This window comes from Gymnoscopelus microlampas (genome assembly GCF_963454915.1).
Source record: "Gymnoscopelus microlampas genome assembly, chromosome: 20".
In the NCBI taxonomy this organism is placed as follows: Eukaryota; Metazoa; Chordata; class Actinopteri; order Myctophiformes; family Myctophidae; genus Gymnoscopelus; species Gymnoscopelus microlampas.
The window spans coordinates 29,119,715-29,138,534 of NC_139957.1; the positions used below are offsets into that span (position 1 = coordinate 29,119,715).

Consider the following 18,820-nt stretch of genomic DNA (forward strand, 5'->3'; position numbering starts at 1 on the left):
TGAAAATTCCAAGCACCAAGATTACCTCTGCTCTGTCCCTTTAGGTTATTCTCCATCAGAGGGAGCTCTTGAAACACCATAGTGTTTTCTTTTAGGCTCCCCACATTGAATCATTGAATTATAGGTATGCTCATCCAAAAGCCAGAGAGGCGGATATGCTTGCCATTCAAGGGTTTGTGTGCAAGACTATAAAGACAGATATGACAAATTATTTCATATTTTATTATTCCAGTTTCAGTTTCCCACTTATTTGCACATTGGAGTTAAGCGTCAATCCATGGTCAAGAGTGAAGTGAGTTATATTTTCAGTTGCGCACGTGTGCGTCTGTCAGTTAAGTGTTGTAGACACACACACACCACACGCACGGAGGTCCAACCTTGTAACTTTTCATCACCACAGTGCATTAAAAGACATTTACTGCCAAGGTTAGCTCTTCTTTTTTTACATTTAAATATCAACAAACAAAAGGTCTATTTACACATATAGATTATTAAACCTTCCCATTTCCAGTGAGTTAATATGAATGATAATGAAGAGACAAGTGTGTCAGGTATGATTCACATGAGTCTCCTCATATTTCACAAACCATGGAAGGCTCTCGTTTCAGGATAAATGTCTAAATATCAACATATAAACAGAGAGAGAGAGAATGAGGGAGAGAGAGTTGCTCTGCAACCAAAATCAAGTTAATTACATAGAGTGCTCTGCAAGAATATTACTTTCATAACACTAAGACTCATAAACTCATCTTTAATATAATAATTTGGGACCAGGGTGACCTCCTGCAAATGAACGCAAGATAAGTCTGAAGCTGTATGAAAGAAGCCGTCTTTCTGCAAGGATGTAAAATAGTGTGAAATAAATATAGACTGAATTACTGAACATTTGCACAGTAACACAGAACAGCAATCTAGTCTGTGAGTGTGTTTCTCAAAAGGCAAGAGGGGGACCGAATACACGCTGCACTGGTTCATGCGTTTTTTTTTCTCCATTCCCTCACTGTATTTTTCCCCCTCAGTTGCGGTCACTTGGATGTTTTTACTGCTCAGCTCATGTTACTTATACTTCATTGTACGACGGTGTTGCATGTCCAACATAGCTGATCTATAAGCTCTCGATGCAACGCATTATGAGCTTGTAGATGCTGCTATGTTGGGCACGCGACACTGTAATACGATGAAGTACACATCAGGCTTTAGACTGGATACACACACACACACACACATTTGTCCACAAATGTCCTTTTCTAATAAGGCAGGTGACAGGCGAAGGGAAGTGTAGACCTAGCCTGAGGCGATAAGCAGAAACCCCACAGCCAACAGGAAGAATGACAGGTTCAAGTATAGGTGGTTTCCTGACTGGTTCACTTCCAGTCGTATAGCCATCAATAAACCTAAAAATAGCAAGGGAGGAGGAACTACAGTGTGCTGCTATTATAACAGATATTATTCTCCACACGCAAGTAGTATGGGAACAACTAGTATCTGTAGCTGAAAATAAACATGGAGGAATGACAGATCGAAGAATACAGTAGCTCATGGCAGATATGCGACGCCGAGTTCATCTGCGGTTCTATTACTCTCATTCACATGGAGAAACACATTGCACAAAACACACGCGCGCACGCACACGCCCTCTCCACAGTGGAGAGAGAGAGAGTGGGCTCTCCCAGGTGTGACGATTTGGAAGGCTATTTTTAAATGCAGCAGAGTCCTCCCCCGCCACCACCACACCCCGCCGCCTTCCGATGCCAGTCTGTCTTTGAAGCAGGGACAGGAGGAACTGCTTCGAGGGCAGCTACTAGCATATTCCTGGGTTATAGCACCATTTAGAAAGGTCTGCCGCCCTGCGTTATTAGCAGACCGCCATAGTGTTCAAAAAGTGTCACCTATAAGCACTTCAGCAATTTAAGTTGTTCATGCGCAGAGGTGGAATGTTAAGCACGTTGATTATGTATATTCACATTTACAGTTACTACTGCGTTTAAATACATTTCTGTAGTCTTTCTCCGTTACGTTCTTTTTTTCTTTTCTCCTTTTCTTTTATAAAGCACATTCTGTACAGTGCACCTGAACAGAAGAATATGGTAGAATGGAATACTGTAAGAGCCTTCATTACGTCAAATATGTTGTCTTATGTTGTAACCAGGATGAAGAAGTGGAAAGTGCATTTATTGCGAGAGGTCATTTACTACAATCATCATTTTTAAAAATGTTATAGTCCGCGTCACAACCAATATAAACAACAGACATTAAAACCCCATATGATCCCACGAGTCCCTGGGATCTGGTCATTAAGGAGTGACATCAGGACTTCCTGCAGTGGTTCTCTTCATGGTGTCAGAAGAGCCTCGCTGTGCTGTAGCCATGGTGATCACCACGGTGACGACTGCTCTTTTGCACAGTTTCAGTTCTAAGAAGTGTTCTAAACGATGGTAAGATGATGATGGCGGGGCCTCACGTACAGTATCAGCAGACACAGGAAGTCGGGGGACTCCCAGTGCGTCATGTGACTCCAAGGTCGCATTTCAGTCAACAATGAAGTGAACAAAAGTAACAGGGAAGGCTCCTCTTCTCATCGGTTCACCTTCTATGTGGCCCAGCTGTGAAACGGGAGAGAGAACAGATCATTAGCTGATAATACGTACGACACACACACACACACACACACACACACACACACACACACACACACACACACACACACACACACACACACACACACACACACACACACACACACACACACACACACACACACACACACACACACACACACACACACAGTGTGGCAGCAGTTAGGGGTTCAGTGTCTTATCTTGCTCAAGGACACAGCTAACATGATGTCAGGAGGAGCGGGGATCAAACCGACAAGTTCCCTTCCTAGTAACCGCTTTACCTCCTGAGCTAGTCACCCCACAGCGTTTTTGGTTTGATGTCAAAGAAACACTCCATCATTTGACCAATCTAATCTAATCTAAATAATACATTTGAACTAATATAGTACCAAATAACCTCTAATGGAGTATGGATACTATAGTGGAGTATGGATACAACAGTAGCGGGCTAATCATAACCATTCTTTTCCCAATGAAAGGAAATATTTTGTATGGGGTTTTGCTCAGAATATTATCTTGACTGCTAAAAGCAAACAGACAGTAATGAAAACTTGACTTAATATCTCCACTTAAGTAATTTTAACCCATTTAGGGGAACCCTTTTTGGGGTAGTTGTTGCTATGTACAGTATTAGCAACATACATTTTTTCAGAAAACTTTTAGAAGGTGTTTTTAGAATTGGCCTCAGGTCTAAATGGGTTAAAGCTAAAGGTATTTTATTTGTGAAAAATAAATTGTGCACGGCTGTGCAAATTAATACAGGCCACCATAGAAATACAGTACAATACTGTTAATAATTAACAAGTAACGTTATGTTATCACAGTCATCTAACTGATGATACATAGTAAAATCCTAGTTAGTTTATCCATTTGTAACTCATTACATTTGTAAGATTGTGTACAAATGTAACGAAATGGACCCGTAAATGAACCCGTAAGGGACCATTTAACTTGATTTACTGTAACCTCAGAATTAGATTAACACTGAGGATCTTACTGATTTACTACTGTATAGTCTTGCTACAAGGGAACCCCCACTACACGCACAAACAACCACATACCCTTTGGCACTGCAATGACCTCTGCCAGGTCAAAATGAATGTCAGTAGCAACGTGTGGTATTGCATTTCCTAGCTATTTGGACATCTTAGGTCCGGGTCAATTCCTGCAGAGTGGCCCCAATCATCACTGCAAAACAACCACTGTGACTTGACTTCAAACAACGCGCCTTAGTGGTGACTTACTGCTTTAACATTAACACAGCATGATGCTTACTACCACTACTGAATGTAGGACAGGGAAGAAGGAAGGCTGGGACCTGGGGATTTGGACTCCATAACACACAGGTCCTCAAAGTGGGGTCCGGGGACCCCCAGGGGACCTTGAGGGGGTTCCAGCGGGTCCCCAGCAAAATGAGAAGCAATTTAAACACTTAAGTCAACTCAATTTTCAGCTAGTTGAAAATAGCCCATCTACAAGCTCACAACACGTCTATCGACATGTTGTGAGCTTGTAGATCGGCTATTTTCGAACAATGTTGACAAATCTTCTCTTATGGGGACACAACAACTTTTCAAATGGGGTTCCGTTGCCAAATACATATCAATTTGGGGGTCCTTGACATGAAAAGAGCCAGAGAGCCACTGCCTTAACAGGCCGTCCACACAGAGAATGAAAGAGTGACTAAATACGGTCATATTATGCGGAGGTGGCTCGCAGGAAAACAAGCTGCAGCTGGTCTGTGTTCAGACTCGGGGCTCAGCAGAGGAAGGAACAGCAGAGGGGGGTATGTGGGGAGGGGGGGGGCGGTTATTGGCCAGAATGAGGTCATCGCCTTGTGCTTTCTGCCACCATGGTTACTGGGAACTCTCACGCATTGAAGTCACTGGATGTCGTTTGTGAATGGGCCGCATTTGGGCCCTGTGCTGGACTGGAATGCATTCAGTACCGTTTTGTTCTCGCATCCAACGGGTGCACGAGAGGAAGCGAATGCATGCACAAGCGATACCAAAATAAACAACGAGGGGAAGCGAATACAAAATAAACACGTGCACACGCGAGCACGCGCGCTAACAACTCGCGCTACGTTTTCTGAGCTAGATGCGGTGCGAGGAGACACTCACCCACCACTCCTGGTCCTCCTCCCCGTCCACCACGATCACCTCCCCCTCAGAGAATGTCAGCTCGTCTGGATTGTCTGCTATGCAGTTATAGATGGCTTTCACTCGCTTTGGCCTCTGCTTCTGAGAGACACACATGCACAAATGCACAAAAAACAGACACACTTGTTGGTTCAGGTTCATAGAAGAGAGAGTTATATGTTTAAAGTTCTAAAAATAAAAACTGAAGACTTAAGACCCTGTGGTTTTAGTCTGACTGAGTGAAGATTGTGCAAGGCATAAATCAGCTTTGAGACAAAGACAGAGCAAACCAAAGAGATATGCGCAAGTATAACCGTATTCAATGGCTAACTGTATGTAGCTGTTGTCAGCTTAGTTGAAGTCAAGCAAAGTTAACCACTTGAACCCTATATACTTCATTGAGCAGGGTCCCCCCCCACTCTAAATCTCTGTTGAAAATAGCAGATCTAAACCTCAAAACAGGTCTTATTACAATGACTATTTTCGCAGAATGTTTGCCTATTATTAAGATATGCTCAGAATAGGGATGCTAAGGTTCAAGTAATTAATGGAAACATTATTGCTAGCCTGTAGCATAAGTCAGAGGTCTAGAATTATAAAACTGATTCAAACCGTTCCCTACTTTCATTACATTGTTAACTTTTACTCCTTGCACTGCATGTCCCCTCAGGGCTACACTACAGGAAGGAAACATGCTGCATAACTGGACACTGGAAACATTCAGACAATAGGTCGACATGCAGAGCAAATTAGAACTGCACTGTGCAGTGTGCACACCGACTTACATATCTATGGTCAATTCACTCCTACCGAGCAATGCCAATAGTTACTCAATGAACAAGCACTCCACAATACATTAATGGACCAGGTGGAAACAATGACAAACTTACAGGATAGGCTTTCCGAGGCATGGGGGCCGGAGGCAGAGATTGACCTACAGAGTTCTGGGGGCTACTCGGCACTTCCTTTGCTGGAAAAGGAAGAGGAAATGCCATCAGAGTGAAAACACAAACTTTCCATGGGTCCGCAGGAGAAACAGTGCTCAGCAGATAGTAAAAACACGTGTTGCATTGTAATCTTGTTGTGGTGATATCACAATTTTTACAAGCTCAACAGATACAAGTAGAGAAGAGTTGTTATTCTGCCCTTATCTATTTACTCACCTGGTCTCTCAATGGACCCTGTGCGATTCAGAGGACCTCTGCTGAAGTTCTTGTCGTTGCTGAAACAGGCAAAGGTGCATGTTGAATTTTGGCTGGTGAAGGATTCACTATTAACCCTACAGTATATGGTACATCCAAATATAAACTGTTTGTCTCAGTCCATAAGGTCTTTACTGACACTGTAGGAGATTTATAATACATTAACTACCAGTTTGAGAGACAAAAGGGCAACAATGGAAAAGACGTATTGCTGGTTTGGCTCCAAGTCGAGTCAAGCATATCCGACTTAAATGGTTAAAGAGTAGTCAGCCAGGTAGGAAAAAATTCATATCCCTTCGGCTGTGTGTGTGTGTGTGTGTGTGTGTGTGTGTGTGTGTGTGTGTGTGTGTGTGTGTGTGTGTGTGTGTGTGTGTGTGTGTGTGTGTGTGTGTGTGTGCGCGCGCACGCGCGTGCGTGCATGTGCGTGTGCGTGTTGTCTCACCTCCCTGCAGGAGACTTGGGTGGCATTGTTCTAGAGCCAGGTGGCTTCGACTGCATCGCTTCCATCACACTCACTGTCTTAGCCACGGGAAGAGGGCCCAGACCTAAGAGACACAATACCAACAACTTAGTCCAAGTCACCTGTAGTTCTACATGTCCAAATAGCCTCCACTTTTAACCTGGTGTCCGTATTTTGGGCATGTCATTACATGTTAAAAATTAAAATCTTTATTTATTTTCAAAACCTATTTTTGCCACATGGCACCATTGTATAACAAAGTATTAAATAGTGCTTATGTGGTTAACCTCAACACTGTATGCAACTTTCAAGTAATATATCAGTGAAACGTCTTTTTATGCAAGACTTTTTTACTACTACAGTAGGTGTATGTTAGCAGACAATGTAACAATATTCCAGAGCGCAGAATGGGTGTTTACCTCCGGTTGAGGTGAGTCTCAGAGGGGGTACAGGGGGGTGCATGTTGGGGGGGTCAGAAGAGGATCTCTGTCGGCCAGCCAGGTCTAAAGAACCAGGCTTCCAGCTAGGAGACGCTGAGGATTGACCCATCCCTCCCAGACCGGATAACTGGACTGAGGGAGAGAAATTGAGAAAGAGAGAGAGAAAGAGAGGGAGAGAGAGGAGGGGAAAAAACGAGTTAGAGGCAGAGAAAAAAAGAGGAGGGAGGAAGGGTAGGGAAATGGAGGTAAACAGAGAGGGAGCAGCGGCAGTAAAAAACAAAAAGGATGAGGGGGATGATGAAAAGATCGGGCGACTGAAGACAGAATGCATGACACTTTCGCCAGAACGAGCAGCCGCTTTAGAAGTCGAGCCGTTTCCATTTGAGTTTAATTGAGAGAGACAGTTAATGGGGAGAGGGAATGTGGAGCACGCTGGGGGCTGGGGGGGGCTGCAGGGGGCAGATCGTCTCCGCTCTGCACTCTTGGCACGGCTCCAGACAGCCACTAATGTTATTAAATACCAACTCTAAGGCACAGGCGCCACACGCTGCCATGGAGAGGAGACCTGTGTCCAACAGGTAGACATCCATCAATACAGGCATTGTGCTCCCAAATAATCCAAAAAGAACCTCACATCAAAAAACGTCATTGGACCGAATTCAGCCATTCTTCCAAAGAGCATCTTTTACAACCTACAGTAGTTTCAACTTAAAAAGACATCCCTGTTCTCTGCAACACAAGTAAAGTGAAAAGGGAGCGAGGGTTAGGAGGGTGCAGCTGTTGTAGTGGATTCAAACTGCCCTGTTTAGACGCCTGGGTTCTATTAAGAGTGGCGCAGGCGTCCTCCACTCTTTAAAGGGGTTCAAGAACTTGCTAGAAAAGTAGTCCCTGGCTCACTTTCTGCTGCTCCCTATCCAAAGACCTCATTGGTGCTGAAATAGGTCAGAACAACCTCGCCAAGTCACAGCTCAATGTCACTCATCTGTGTGCTACTTAAGAAAAAGATCACGGCTGTCAAAAGACATGCAGGGAAGAAGAGAATTCCCCATCACAGACCGCAGCCAAATGAGACCATTCAATTTGAGACTGTACCAAAACGGAACACTTTATAAATAGCAGTCCCAAAGAGAGGCAGACAGGTTGGACATGGATTATCAAACATCATCCTTTAAATCAATACAAATTCAAAACAAATGGTAAAATGATAAAAAAAAGAAATCACTTCTGGATGAAATTATTTCAACAATTTGAATGGTTAAGTTTTGACTTCCAATATCATTTATTATTCCTTCCGGCAACCTCCTTCTAACCCCAAAGCTTCTGTTTTTCTTAACCCATTGAGGCCTGAGGTTCCGATTCTGCAAAAATGTCTTCTAAATCCTTAACGGTTTTCTGAAAAACGTATGTTTCTATATCAGTGGTTTTCAAACTATTTCATGTCAAGGACCCCTAAAATGATATGAATTTGGCCGCGGACCCCATCTCAAAATATTTTGTTCCAGGGACCCCCCAGAAGCAAAGATCTGAGTTAAAAATGTTTACTTAAAAAGAATATATATTCAAAGATTTGCACACATTTTCACGATTTTTAGCCAAAGTGTTCTGTCCGAGCTTACCTAGATTCCTGGGTGGCAAGGGTGGCGCAGAGGTGGTGGCTGGCATGCCAGGCTGGCCAGGAGCAGGCTGGTTTGCGTTGAGGATGGTGCCATACGTCTCATTGTTTACCAGGTTGGGCATGTAGGACCGCTGCTTGTCCTTCACCAGGCTGGCGGCGTCCCGCGCCAGAGAAGCTGGACTCGGCTGGTGGTGGGAGTTGCTGCCCGGCGTGTAACAGCTGACCGGCCGCTCATCTCTCCGATGAGGGCTGGGCTGCACAGAGGGACAATGGGGGGGGGAGGGGGGGGGTCATTCATTACAGGTGGTCAACGGTGCGGCGTGTATGCGGGCGTATTGGGGATCTTTGCCTGAAGAACTTACAGCGATGTCTGTGATTCTGTGATGCGTGAAGTGATGGCTGTGGTTCTGTAATGCGAGTTAGCAACAGGATGATGATGGCATGATTATTCGGTTCTCATTCGGCATGGACATGAATAGGACTGCGTTAGTACTGCACTTCACAGGGAGTGTATGATATGTTAGGGCAGTGGTTCTCAAAGTGGGGTCCGGGCGGGGAGCCCCAGGGGTCCTTGAGGGAATTCCAGGGGATCCCCAGCGAAATGGATAACAGTGTAAACACACAAGATCTATTTGATATTTCAAAAATAGCTGATCTACAAGCCCCCAACGCTTCACGACGCGACGTGTTGTGAGCTTACAGATATTGCTATTTTTGAACGTTAACAAATCTTGACAAATGTCGACAAATCTTCTCTTATGCGGGTCCCTGGCACAAAATCCTTTCAAATGTGGGTCCGCGACCAAACACACATGTTTGAGAACCACTGTGTTAGAGGATGAAATCTGAGATCTAACACATGCACAAACGTTAAGTGACAAGAAGCGTGTTTGTGTGTGTAAATATTGACATCATCATCACCACCCTCACCTTCTCGTCCAGATCCTCGTCGCTCTCATCCAGGTCCTCATGCTGCAGACGCCACTCGTACTCCACGTGGACATTAAACTTCCCCGCCAAGGCCTGGTTCAGCTGCACACACACACACACACGCACACACATACAGCACACATTAACAGATGACTGATGGCAAGTAGAGTACTTGAGTAAATGTACTTAGTTACTTTCCATCACACCAACGTAAACATGGCTGTGTTAAGGACAGCCAGACTGAACTCACCAGCTCTTCACACTGTATGTGTTTTAGTCTCCTGGCAATGTCCAAGGGCGTCTCCCCAGACTCGTTAGCTACAACGTGAAACAATAGAACAAACCAGTATAATTACTAGTATGTCCGCATGCCATGTAAGGACAAACACAAAGGCATTGTTTGCTTTGGTTTATGTGAGAATTCTGTAATTATCCTGCTTTCCCACACGGACATGTCTCTGGTTTCTCTCTGCCTCTCTCTCTCTCTGCCTCTCTATCTCTCCCTGTCTCTCTCTCTCTCTCTCATAGTAGTTTGTTGACATCAAGCTGGAGCAGAAAGATTAGTGTGTTGTGAGAAAGAGCTGTCAGGGTCTGCTGGCAAAGCCTGCTCCTGTGGGAATAAAGCCTAGAAGTCTTAGTCCAGGGGAAAGTGTGTGTTTGAACAGTAATTGTGTACAGTAACGCAAACTTGAGTGTGTGTGTGTGTGTGTGTGTGTGTGGGAGAGAGAGACAAGGGTGTCAGATGTCAAAGAAAGACGTTCAACTTGAGAACGGAGAGACAGACAGACAGAATGTATTGTTTAAGTCACAACTTCAAATATTAAACAGCATTACGGTGTTCTTTTGGTATACACATCAGAACACATAGCATATACACATCAGAACGGTGTTCTTCTGGGGTCTACAGTTGTTGTGTGTTTCCATACCTATGTCTATAGTGGCCTTGCCCCGCAGAAGGAGTTTGAGACACTCGCTGTTGTCGGTCAGACAGCAGTAGTGCAGCGCTGTGCTGCCTTTGGCTGTCTGCTTATCCAGATTCACACTGTCAGCAGACACCCATGGGAAAAGGACAAAACGTTAGGTTTACAATGGTATCGATGCATGACCCTAACCCAACCACCTATGTTTACCAGGGATCTATTTTGGGGTAAGCGACAACGTGAGGAAAGCCTTGTGGTTAACGTGGCAAACGTATGCAATACATGGAGGTTTTGGAAATTAAGCATGTAGTTTACTAAACATCTCTCAACCCTCTAGCAATCAAATCTCTCCTGAATGATGCCTTGCCTAAATACATTCTGAAATTAATATCAATAGATAAAATGGCAAAATTAGGTGATTATAGCATTTCATTTTATTATCAGTTTTGAAGATGTAATGAAAAAAACGTGAAATAGTTAGTTTGTGTGAAGCCAGATTCATAGAGATACCAGGGATATTTGACTTTGCGTACCTGTTCTGTGTGAGGAAGTCTACAATGTGAAGTGAGGTTCTGTCCACTAGTCTGACAGCCAGATGAAGGGCGGTCTCTCCTTGTTCCTGCAATACAAACATTACTTGACATTTCTGGGAATCTCTGCTATTATATGAAGAGAGAAATCAAAGAAATGAGACAGCATAGCTAATAGAGGTGTTATTCAAAACCATGCAACTGGCACAACCCTTTCCAGGCTACCAGAACCCTTTTTCCGTGAAACTATTCATTCTCTGGGCACAAAATAATCCATGCCAGTTATCAGCCTCATCAGTCATTCAGTTGCCCTGCAGTAGATAAGCACTGAATGAGGTTCAGTTACAAAACGGGTCGATCTTGACTGGCTTTTTGCATATATATTTTTAAAGCATAATACATTAAAAAGGAAACACAGTGGCCAGAATGCCCCATACAGGTCAAGGTAAAGGGATATTTATAGCCTACACTTTTGATTATGACTCGACAAAAAAATACAATCTTCCATCATTTGCATGCGACAAAATATAAATGATATCTCTGGAAAATGTGTAGTACTAACATGTCCGTTGGCCAGCGGTATGGGCTCCATGAGGTCTACACCCTCAGCGTAGACCTGGATGAGGGAGAAGATATCACGGGCCTTGACGGCGTCACAGAGCGTGTGGAGTCTGGACGTCATGTCGGGACACTTCCTTCTGGAGAAACGCTTCTCTGTGTACTTGGCTGTGATGAAGTCTTTCCTCGCCTGCCTGCTCGCCCCGAAAGGAAGACAAGAAAGCATGCAGCGTTACCCATGACAGACATGAATGATGAAGGCAAGCATTAATAATACTTTTTAAAAAAAAGGTTTCCATTAACAACATTAACATTGGCTTCCCTATTTTGGACTAAATTTCTAAAAAATGTTTTTTTTTAAAGTAAATGAGTAAAGTGAGTCGACTCACTGACACTGACTCAATTCAATTCAATTCTAGCGCTGAATCACAGCAAGTTGTCTCAAGACACTTTACGTGGAGAACGGAGACCAAACATTCCCTCACCCTGAGCAAGCATTTTTGCAACACATTCAGTCAGGCAGTCACACAAATGTATAAGAAGGTATAGCGGACGTTACAAGAATGCAGCTATTCGGTTACAGCAGATCAAATATATCTATTGTTGTCTTTCCAGTGTGTTTGTGTGTGAGAGAATGCATGTCAGCGTATGCATGTTCAAATGTGCCAATAGGTCAACTCAAGGGACATATCACTAGTCTATTTCCTGTGGCTAACTGTAATGTGAGCCCTAAAAGAATAAGTAAATGATAGAGAGAGAATAAGAAAGAATGAAAGAAACAAGGACAGACACTGTAGAACTGAGGGTTAGTGAGAGGAACTGTGGAGGAGATGCAATTGCAGAGATGACTTACATGTCACTGGCTGGGTTGGGTTTGACCACATCTTCAGCAGTTAAGCAAGCCTCCATGATTTCATTAAATCCTGCATTCCCCACATTCTTGGCCAGCTGTAGAACACACACACACACACACACACACACACACACACACACACACACACACACACACACACACACACACACACACACACACACACACACACACACACACACACACACACACACACACACACACACACACACACACGTCCATGCGCACATGCACAAACAAAACAAATGAACATGAAAAGATTGCATGCATAGGCACAAAACACACAGCTGAGTACCCTAGCCTATTTAAGTGTAAATGAGTGGCCTGTCTTCTGCGCTCCCGAATGTCCTTGCCACTAACCTTGAACGGAGAGGTTCTGAATTGTGTGTGTGTGCGCACGTGTGCGTGTGCATGTGCATGTGTGTGTGTGTGTGTGTGTGTGTGTGTGTGTGTGTGTGTGGAGGGAGGGAGAGAGGGAATTACTATAAGAATTGCATAACGGAATTCTCTTTGTGGCGAGTACAACTGGCGTCTAACAAGGAGGGGGGAAAGCAATCACCATTGTACGCATTTAATCCCAAAGAGCCCACAGGCCGTAAATCTCGACCCCAAACAGCGATTAGAAAAAGACCAATAAAATGTGAACTATTTGGAGCGGAGCGGAGATCCGGAGGTCTGCAGCATCATTGGCTGATGTCTCAAGAGGGACGGCTCCAATGCACCAGGGGAGACAGACAGAGAACAGGGCCAAGGGCGTTCGTGTCCTCCTTTACTCTCCACTTCCTTCTCCTCTACCTCATTTCACCTCCCTTCATACACCCCAACTCTCTGGAGAGTTTTATATCGGAAAATCAATACGGTGGAGTGAGTCGGTCCATTAATAATGTGAACACCAACACTTCTGTCTACCACCTTCAACCTGGCATACCTATTGCGGGCAAGTAGTTACTGTATAGGCAGAAATGTTCAAAAAACATTTCAGAAATAGCCAGACGATCAGAGATCTCCGCCCACTGATATGTCTGGTGACATCTAAATTCAGTGAATGGGCTAAAACTGAGTGGAAACCATTCAGAGATGTAAAAGATTACAGCTTCACAGAACCAATGTAAAGCCTTTAGGGGCCCTCCCCATATAAAATGACATCAGGATTGGTCTTCAAAGCAGTGGGGGCTGATTTACTCCGACGTCCAAGCCTCATTCATTGAATTTAGATTTCCCCAGACGTTAGCAGTAGGCGGAGGTCTCTGATCATCTCGCTACGCGAGACGATTAACCCATTAAGACCTGAGGCTGCTTCTAGACATTTTCTAAATCCTAACAGTTTTTCGGAAAAAAATATTAAAAAATCATTTTCACGATTTTTCAAAAATAGCCAAAGAAATCTAAAATGACACAGATGCGTGTTCCCGATCTTAATGGGTTAAGTAGTCCCTCAGTCACTTTGTGACTGATTCACAAAGTGACTGAGGGAGGAGAGAACAGCGTGATTTCTTACCAAGAGCTCTGAGGTGCCGAGTACATCCAGTGTCAGAGACTGGATCCGAGAGTAGTGAACCCCCAGCTCTCTGTGGATCCCAGAACATTCTATACAGGTCAGGATGCCCAGGTTAGTGGACAACCATGTAGGATCTGAGACGAGAGAGAGAGACAGAGGCAGAAGGAGAGGGGGGGGGGATTTGAAATTTGATGGACTTTGGTAATGTTATGTAAAGGATATACAGTATGAGGGGGATGAGAGACGTCAGAAGGTAGATGTGTGACACAACGTCCTTGGGCAGACAGCGCTACGAGCAAGCTATTTTCTGAAGTGCATTAGCAAACTATGATGTCTCCCGACGGAGAGACAAGGCGCATGGAGCCAAAATAGCCGGCTCAAGGGCATTTAGCGCGCGCATACAATGTCGCCGGAAAGTGAAAATGCCTAACTGTGAGAAAGTCTGGCCTAGATGTACTGTAATGTGTGCGTGCGTACAATTATACTGTATGTATACACTACACACATACAGGCAAACATACATGCTTGCGCTGCCTCTGGCGACTGAATTTCCCCCGTGGGATCAATATACTGTAGGTCTATTTATCTTGAATGTCCATCCCTCTGTGTACACATGCAGAGGACGATTTAACCACTTTAAAAAATTGTCCCTATTTGGGGCATGACATAATTGGCGAAACATACTGCAAAAATGGCAGATCTACAAGCTCAGCTATTTTCAGTGAAGAGATTTAGTGTAGAGGGGAAAAGAAGGAGTGGGCCAAGAATAGACCCCTGGGGGACCCCGGTCAAAAAGTACACAGGGTTTGAGTGGTTAAAGTGCTATTGAGGGTGACGCCAGCCCTGAGGGGTCAGAGCAAAATGATGCACCACTTTCCTTCCCCTTATGCATTTAAGAGGAAGAGCACTGTTTTCACCTTGGTAACGTTGGACCCCCACTTTGGACTTTGGACCCCCACCAAGCGTGCATTTATGTTACTTTATAACCCATATGCTAGCATTATATAACATCCATACCATGTATATGTTCTTTATGATCATATTTATGGCATTTGTACTTTCATTAACCCATTAAGACCTGAGGTTCAGATTCTGCAAAATGTCTTTTTCATGTCAAGGACCCCCAAAATTATATTTATTTGGCCGCCGACCCCCATCTCAAAATATTTTGTTCCAGGGACCCCCAGAAGCAAAGATTTTAGTTAAAAATGTTCGCTTTAAAACAATATACATTGATAGATTTGCACACATTTTCATAATTTTTCAAAAATAGCAGATCTACAAGCTCGTAGCGCGGCACTCGGTGCCGCGCTATGAGCTTGTATATCTGCTATTTTTGAATAGCCAAAGTGTAAAAGAATGCTTTTTTTAGCTCAAATCAAAAAGTGACACAGATGCGTTCCAGGTCTTAATGTGGAGAGAGACAGGTAGGGCAAAGCACATGTGACAAAGGTGTCCTGAGCCAGATGTCCTGAAACTCAAAGTATCATGAGCATATTTCGCTTTGTGCACAACCTCCTCCAACCACCACCGGCAATGTCGTGCGTGTGTCGTGGACTCACTGGGAGCGCCGCAGTCACAGCAGACATCATTGCCCGTCATCCTCTTCACCTCGGCCAGGATGGCCTTGGTCAGCTCCTGCACGATGTTGTTCTCCCCGACGTGCTGGTCTCCCTTAAAGGCCTGGGTCAATGCTTCCTCTTTACTGTTCTGCAGCACTGAGATCCAACTGGGAGGGAGGGGGGGGAGAGAGAGAGAGAGTGAGAGAGGGAGGAGGGAGGGAGAGGGTGGAAGGCAAGTGAAGGTCAGAGAGGAGAGGAGAATAGAGGAGAGGATAAGAAAAACATAAGGCAATAAATATGATGAGGAGAGTAATGTAAATATAAGACAAGGAGAAGGAATGCAAGCAATACAAGAGAGAAGGGAGTGAGATGACTGAAAATGCTAAGGGAGGGAGGAAGGGAGGAATAGGATGTAGTTAAAAGACAGAACAGGCAGGAGGTGGGAAGTAAAGAATATCAGGGTGTGAGGTAGGAAGTGTGTGGGTTGTCACTGGAAAGTGTCCGACGTGGTAAACAGGATGCACTTAGGCACACGATAGACAGACTCGCGCGCGCACACACACACACACACACACACACACACACACACACACACACACACACACACACACACACACACACACACACATACACACACACACACACACACAGGGAGGAAGGAACAGGCACTTACATCTGACAGTCTGGGTCGTCCTCTGCCTGAAAGTGATACGTCCTGTCATCTAAAAGAAAGGAACGGGGGATGAAAATAAGAGAAGAGAAATGAGGTAGAGGAGAAGAAGAGAGGATTGGGGTGGACAGGGTGTTAATCAAAAGGGACTGACACGAAGTGAGAAGCTGTTCCCTACAGAGACGCATCCAACCAGCTGACAGCTGACATGAAAAGCATGCGGCTGAAACAAATACTTTTCAGACCTTTTTACATGTCTTTATCATGTATACCACTGTCCAGAGCAGGAGTGTTTACACAATTGAATCTAATACTTAATTCATACAACGTTGTATGACATGCCACACACCAAGCATTTTGAGCTTGTAGGTCGGCTATTTTCGGCACGCTCCGTGACAGGGAGAGAGGGACCGAGAGAGAGAGAGAGATGGAGAGAGAAACCTACGAGATATGAGGTCAAAGCTCTTCTTCTCCTCTGGGTTGTGTTTCACCTGACAGGTTAGCAAGTTGAGTTTAGCTGGTGGCCGGTTAGCCTGAGAGACAGAGGGAGGGAGAGAGAGAGATTAGAGCATTTTACAGGAGGATGGCAGGTAAAGCAGGGTGCGTCTAGATCTAGCAGAGTGCAGCTCTGCTAATTGAATGGAGGCAGCAGTGATGCATGCGGAATGCAAACGCATTAGCGTGGACTCTGCGCTCCGTGGTGTTAATGTATTCAAAGCTAATAAGCATAATGGGAGGTTGGGGAGCAGGGCTAGAGGCCAAGAGACTTTGGATCTACAAATAATAGGTGAGCTGGCACAGACCTTAATGTGTGTGTAACTGAAATGCTATCAGAACAAGAGAGTCTTTAGGTTCACAGCTGTGTCCTTTGACAGTGAAATCCTCAGTGTTAAAGCTGCAATCATGTCCCACCCTGGATTTGAACCCAGGTCTCACGAGAGACCCAATTTCTAGCAATCTTCCAAGATGGAATCCCTGCTTGGCCTAGCGGAGATATTGTGCTTATAAGCTTTGGGCGGTACTACTTGTCAATCAGCCTAACCCTAAACCATGTATATATAATATACAAAAAAAATAAGTTCCCCATTGCAGCTTTAATTTAACACATTTGGACCACATTTGGCCGATTGGTTTATCACAATGGGGGTTAAGCCCTGTGGACAAGATAAACGCTGTGCTTACCGTTCCGTGTGAAATGGTAAGGTATCCGTTCTTCACCGTGCATTTTCTTTTCTGCCACACTTTCCTTAACCTGCGACACACAAAAGGCGTCAGTTTAGTATGCACGAGTGCACGCGCGCACAATGACACGGTGAGCTCAGACAGAGCTGATGAAATATTGAGCGTGACCAAAGCGTAACCCGTGATTTCTCATTGATATACAGAACACATACATTATCCACCATGACACACAGTCTGAGTCAAAGCTCTGCAAAACGGTCCTTGTCTGCTTTATATCTTCCGTGTTAATTTAACAAATGGAAAGGGGAATAGGAAGGCGGCCACAGCTTAATGGGTTGAGAGGCTGTTTGGTAATCGCCTCCCGGCCCCGGGTTATGTGTCAAAGTGTCCAGGAGCCAGACACTTAACCCCTAACTGCTCCCAGCCGAGCACTCATCATAACCAACCGAGAAGCCATCAGCTGGGTGAAACTGAAGACTGAATTTCCCCCACGTACACGGGACTAATAAGGAAATTGAAAACGACCAAATGTACCCGTATTTGGTTCCATCAGTATACTCTCAGTTAGTATAGTAGTAGTATAGTAGAGTTAAATTAACCACTTAAAACACAATAACAGAAAACAGAACAGACACTAGTAAAGGCCTGAGGGACTCCAGTCAACCAGATAGGGATTAAGTGGTTAACAACAGTTTTACTGTGTAGTACATGTGTGTGATTGTTGGACACGGTTCTGTTTATTTGCCATCAATGCACGGCAGGCATTACAAAAAATACATTTAACATTTTTTTTCTTTCATTATGGTCCTCCAGGAAACAACAACACCAAAGGCAATATAAAAAAAAAGAGATCTAAACCATAAGGGTTTCTCGCTCTTTCGAATGCATTGCATTTGACTAATTGCGTGTAAATCAAACAAGCTCTGTCTATTCATGCCTATTTTGTAAGCCTACCCATCGCTTTTCTTATAGAGGTGCCCGCTGCGCTCTGTGCCATGCTCCTTGTTGCCCTGCGGCTGGTGCAGGCTGTACGTGGCACTCTGTCGAACCTGGGAATCCTGGGCAACACACACACACACACACACACACACACACACACACACACACACACACACACACACACACACACACACACACACACACACACACACACACACACACACACACACACACACACACACACACACACACACACACACACACACACACACACACGAGAGAGAGCAGCAATATCAGATCAGAACTACATACAGACAAATCAAATACAAAAGGAAATTGATCATTTCTGGTCCTCCATTCCAAAATCTTGAAAGTATTTTTTATCTATGATATTAATGTATTCCAGATGTGTTTGTTTTTCAGTAGAGACTGAATCTTCTCCCTACAAACTTCTATCATTTGGTTTTGCCTAATAATCAAGTATCAATTATCCTTCTAGCAACTCATTTGATCTCCACATGGCTTCTTCTAGGACTACTCAAGGTCCATTTACAGGTCGATACCAAGGTCCACGAACAACCTGGCTTAACACCTGAAAGAATGTACCGTATACATATACATCCGACTTAATTTAAAAATGGACCATGGAAAAAAAATCTCATCAAAAGGATCAATAATTTGGCT

The 18,820-nt window shown here is 44.3% G+C and overlaps 1 protein-coding gene across 2 annotated transcripts in view; it reads right to left on the bottom strand.

Moving 5' to 3' along the window:
• Positions 1-201: 201 nt before the first annotated feature.
• asap2a (ArfGAP with SH3 domain, ankyrin repeat and PH domain 2a) overlaps positions 202-18,820 on the bottom strand; it is a 73,136-nt gene continuing 54,517 nt past the window's right edge. The window contains exons 10-29 of one of the 2 annotated variants that reach the window (XM_084043874.1): positions 18,152-18,255; positions 17,198-17,267; positions 16,461-16,548; positions 16,019-16,067; positions 15,346-15,512; positions 13,784-13,917; positions 12,268-12,362; positions 11,419-11,608; positions 10,860-10,945; positions 10,333-10,448; positions 9,657-9,724; positions 9,407-9,508; positions 8,839-8,883; positions 8,478-8,730; positions 6,841-6,993; positions 6,404-6,506; positions 5,923-5,981; positions 5,650-5,729; positions 4,742-4,861; positions 202-2,603 (exon numbers count right to left, since the gene is read on the bottom strand). In XM_084043874.1, coding sequence (XP_083900000.1) covers positions 2,529-2,603; positions 4,742-4,861; positions 5,650-5,729; positions 5,923-5,981; positions 6,404-6,506; positions 6,841-6,993; positions 8,478-8,730; positions 8,839-8,883; positions 9,407-9,508; positions 9,657-9,724; positions 10,333-10,448; positions 10,860-10,945; positions 11,419-11,608; positions 12,268-12,362; positions 13,784-13,917; positions 15,346-15,512; positions 16,019-16,067; positions 16,461-16,548; positions 17,198-17,267; positions 18,152-18,255 — 2,157 coding nt within the window. In that variant the 3' untranslated portion in view covers positions 202-2,528. The remainder of the gene's footprint in view (positions 2,604-4,741; positions 4,862-5,649; positions 5,730-5,922; positions 5,982-6,403; positions 6,507-6,840; positions 6,994-8,477; positions 8,731-8,838; positions 8,884-9,406; positions 9,509-9,656; positions 9,725-10,332; positions 10,449-10,859; positions 10,946-11,418; positions 11,609-12,267; positions 12,363-13,783; positions 13,918-15,345; positions 15,513-16,018; positions 16,068-16,460; positions 16,549-17,197; positions 17,268-18,151; positions 18,256-18,820) is intronic. The other variant, XM_084043875.1, reaches the window with a different exon arrangement.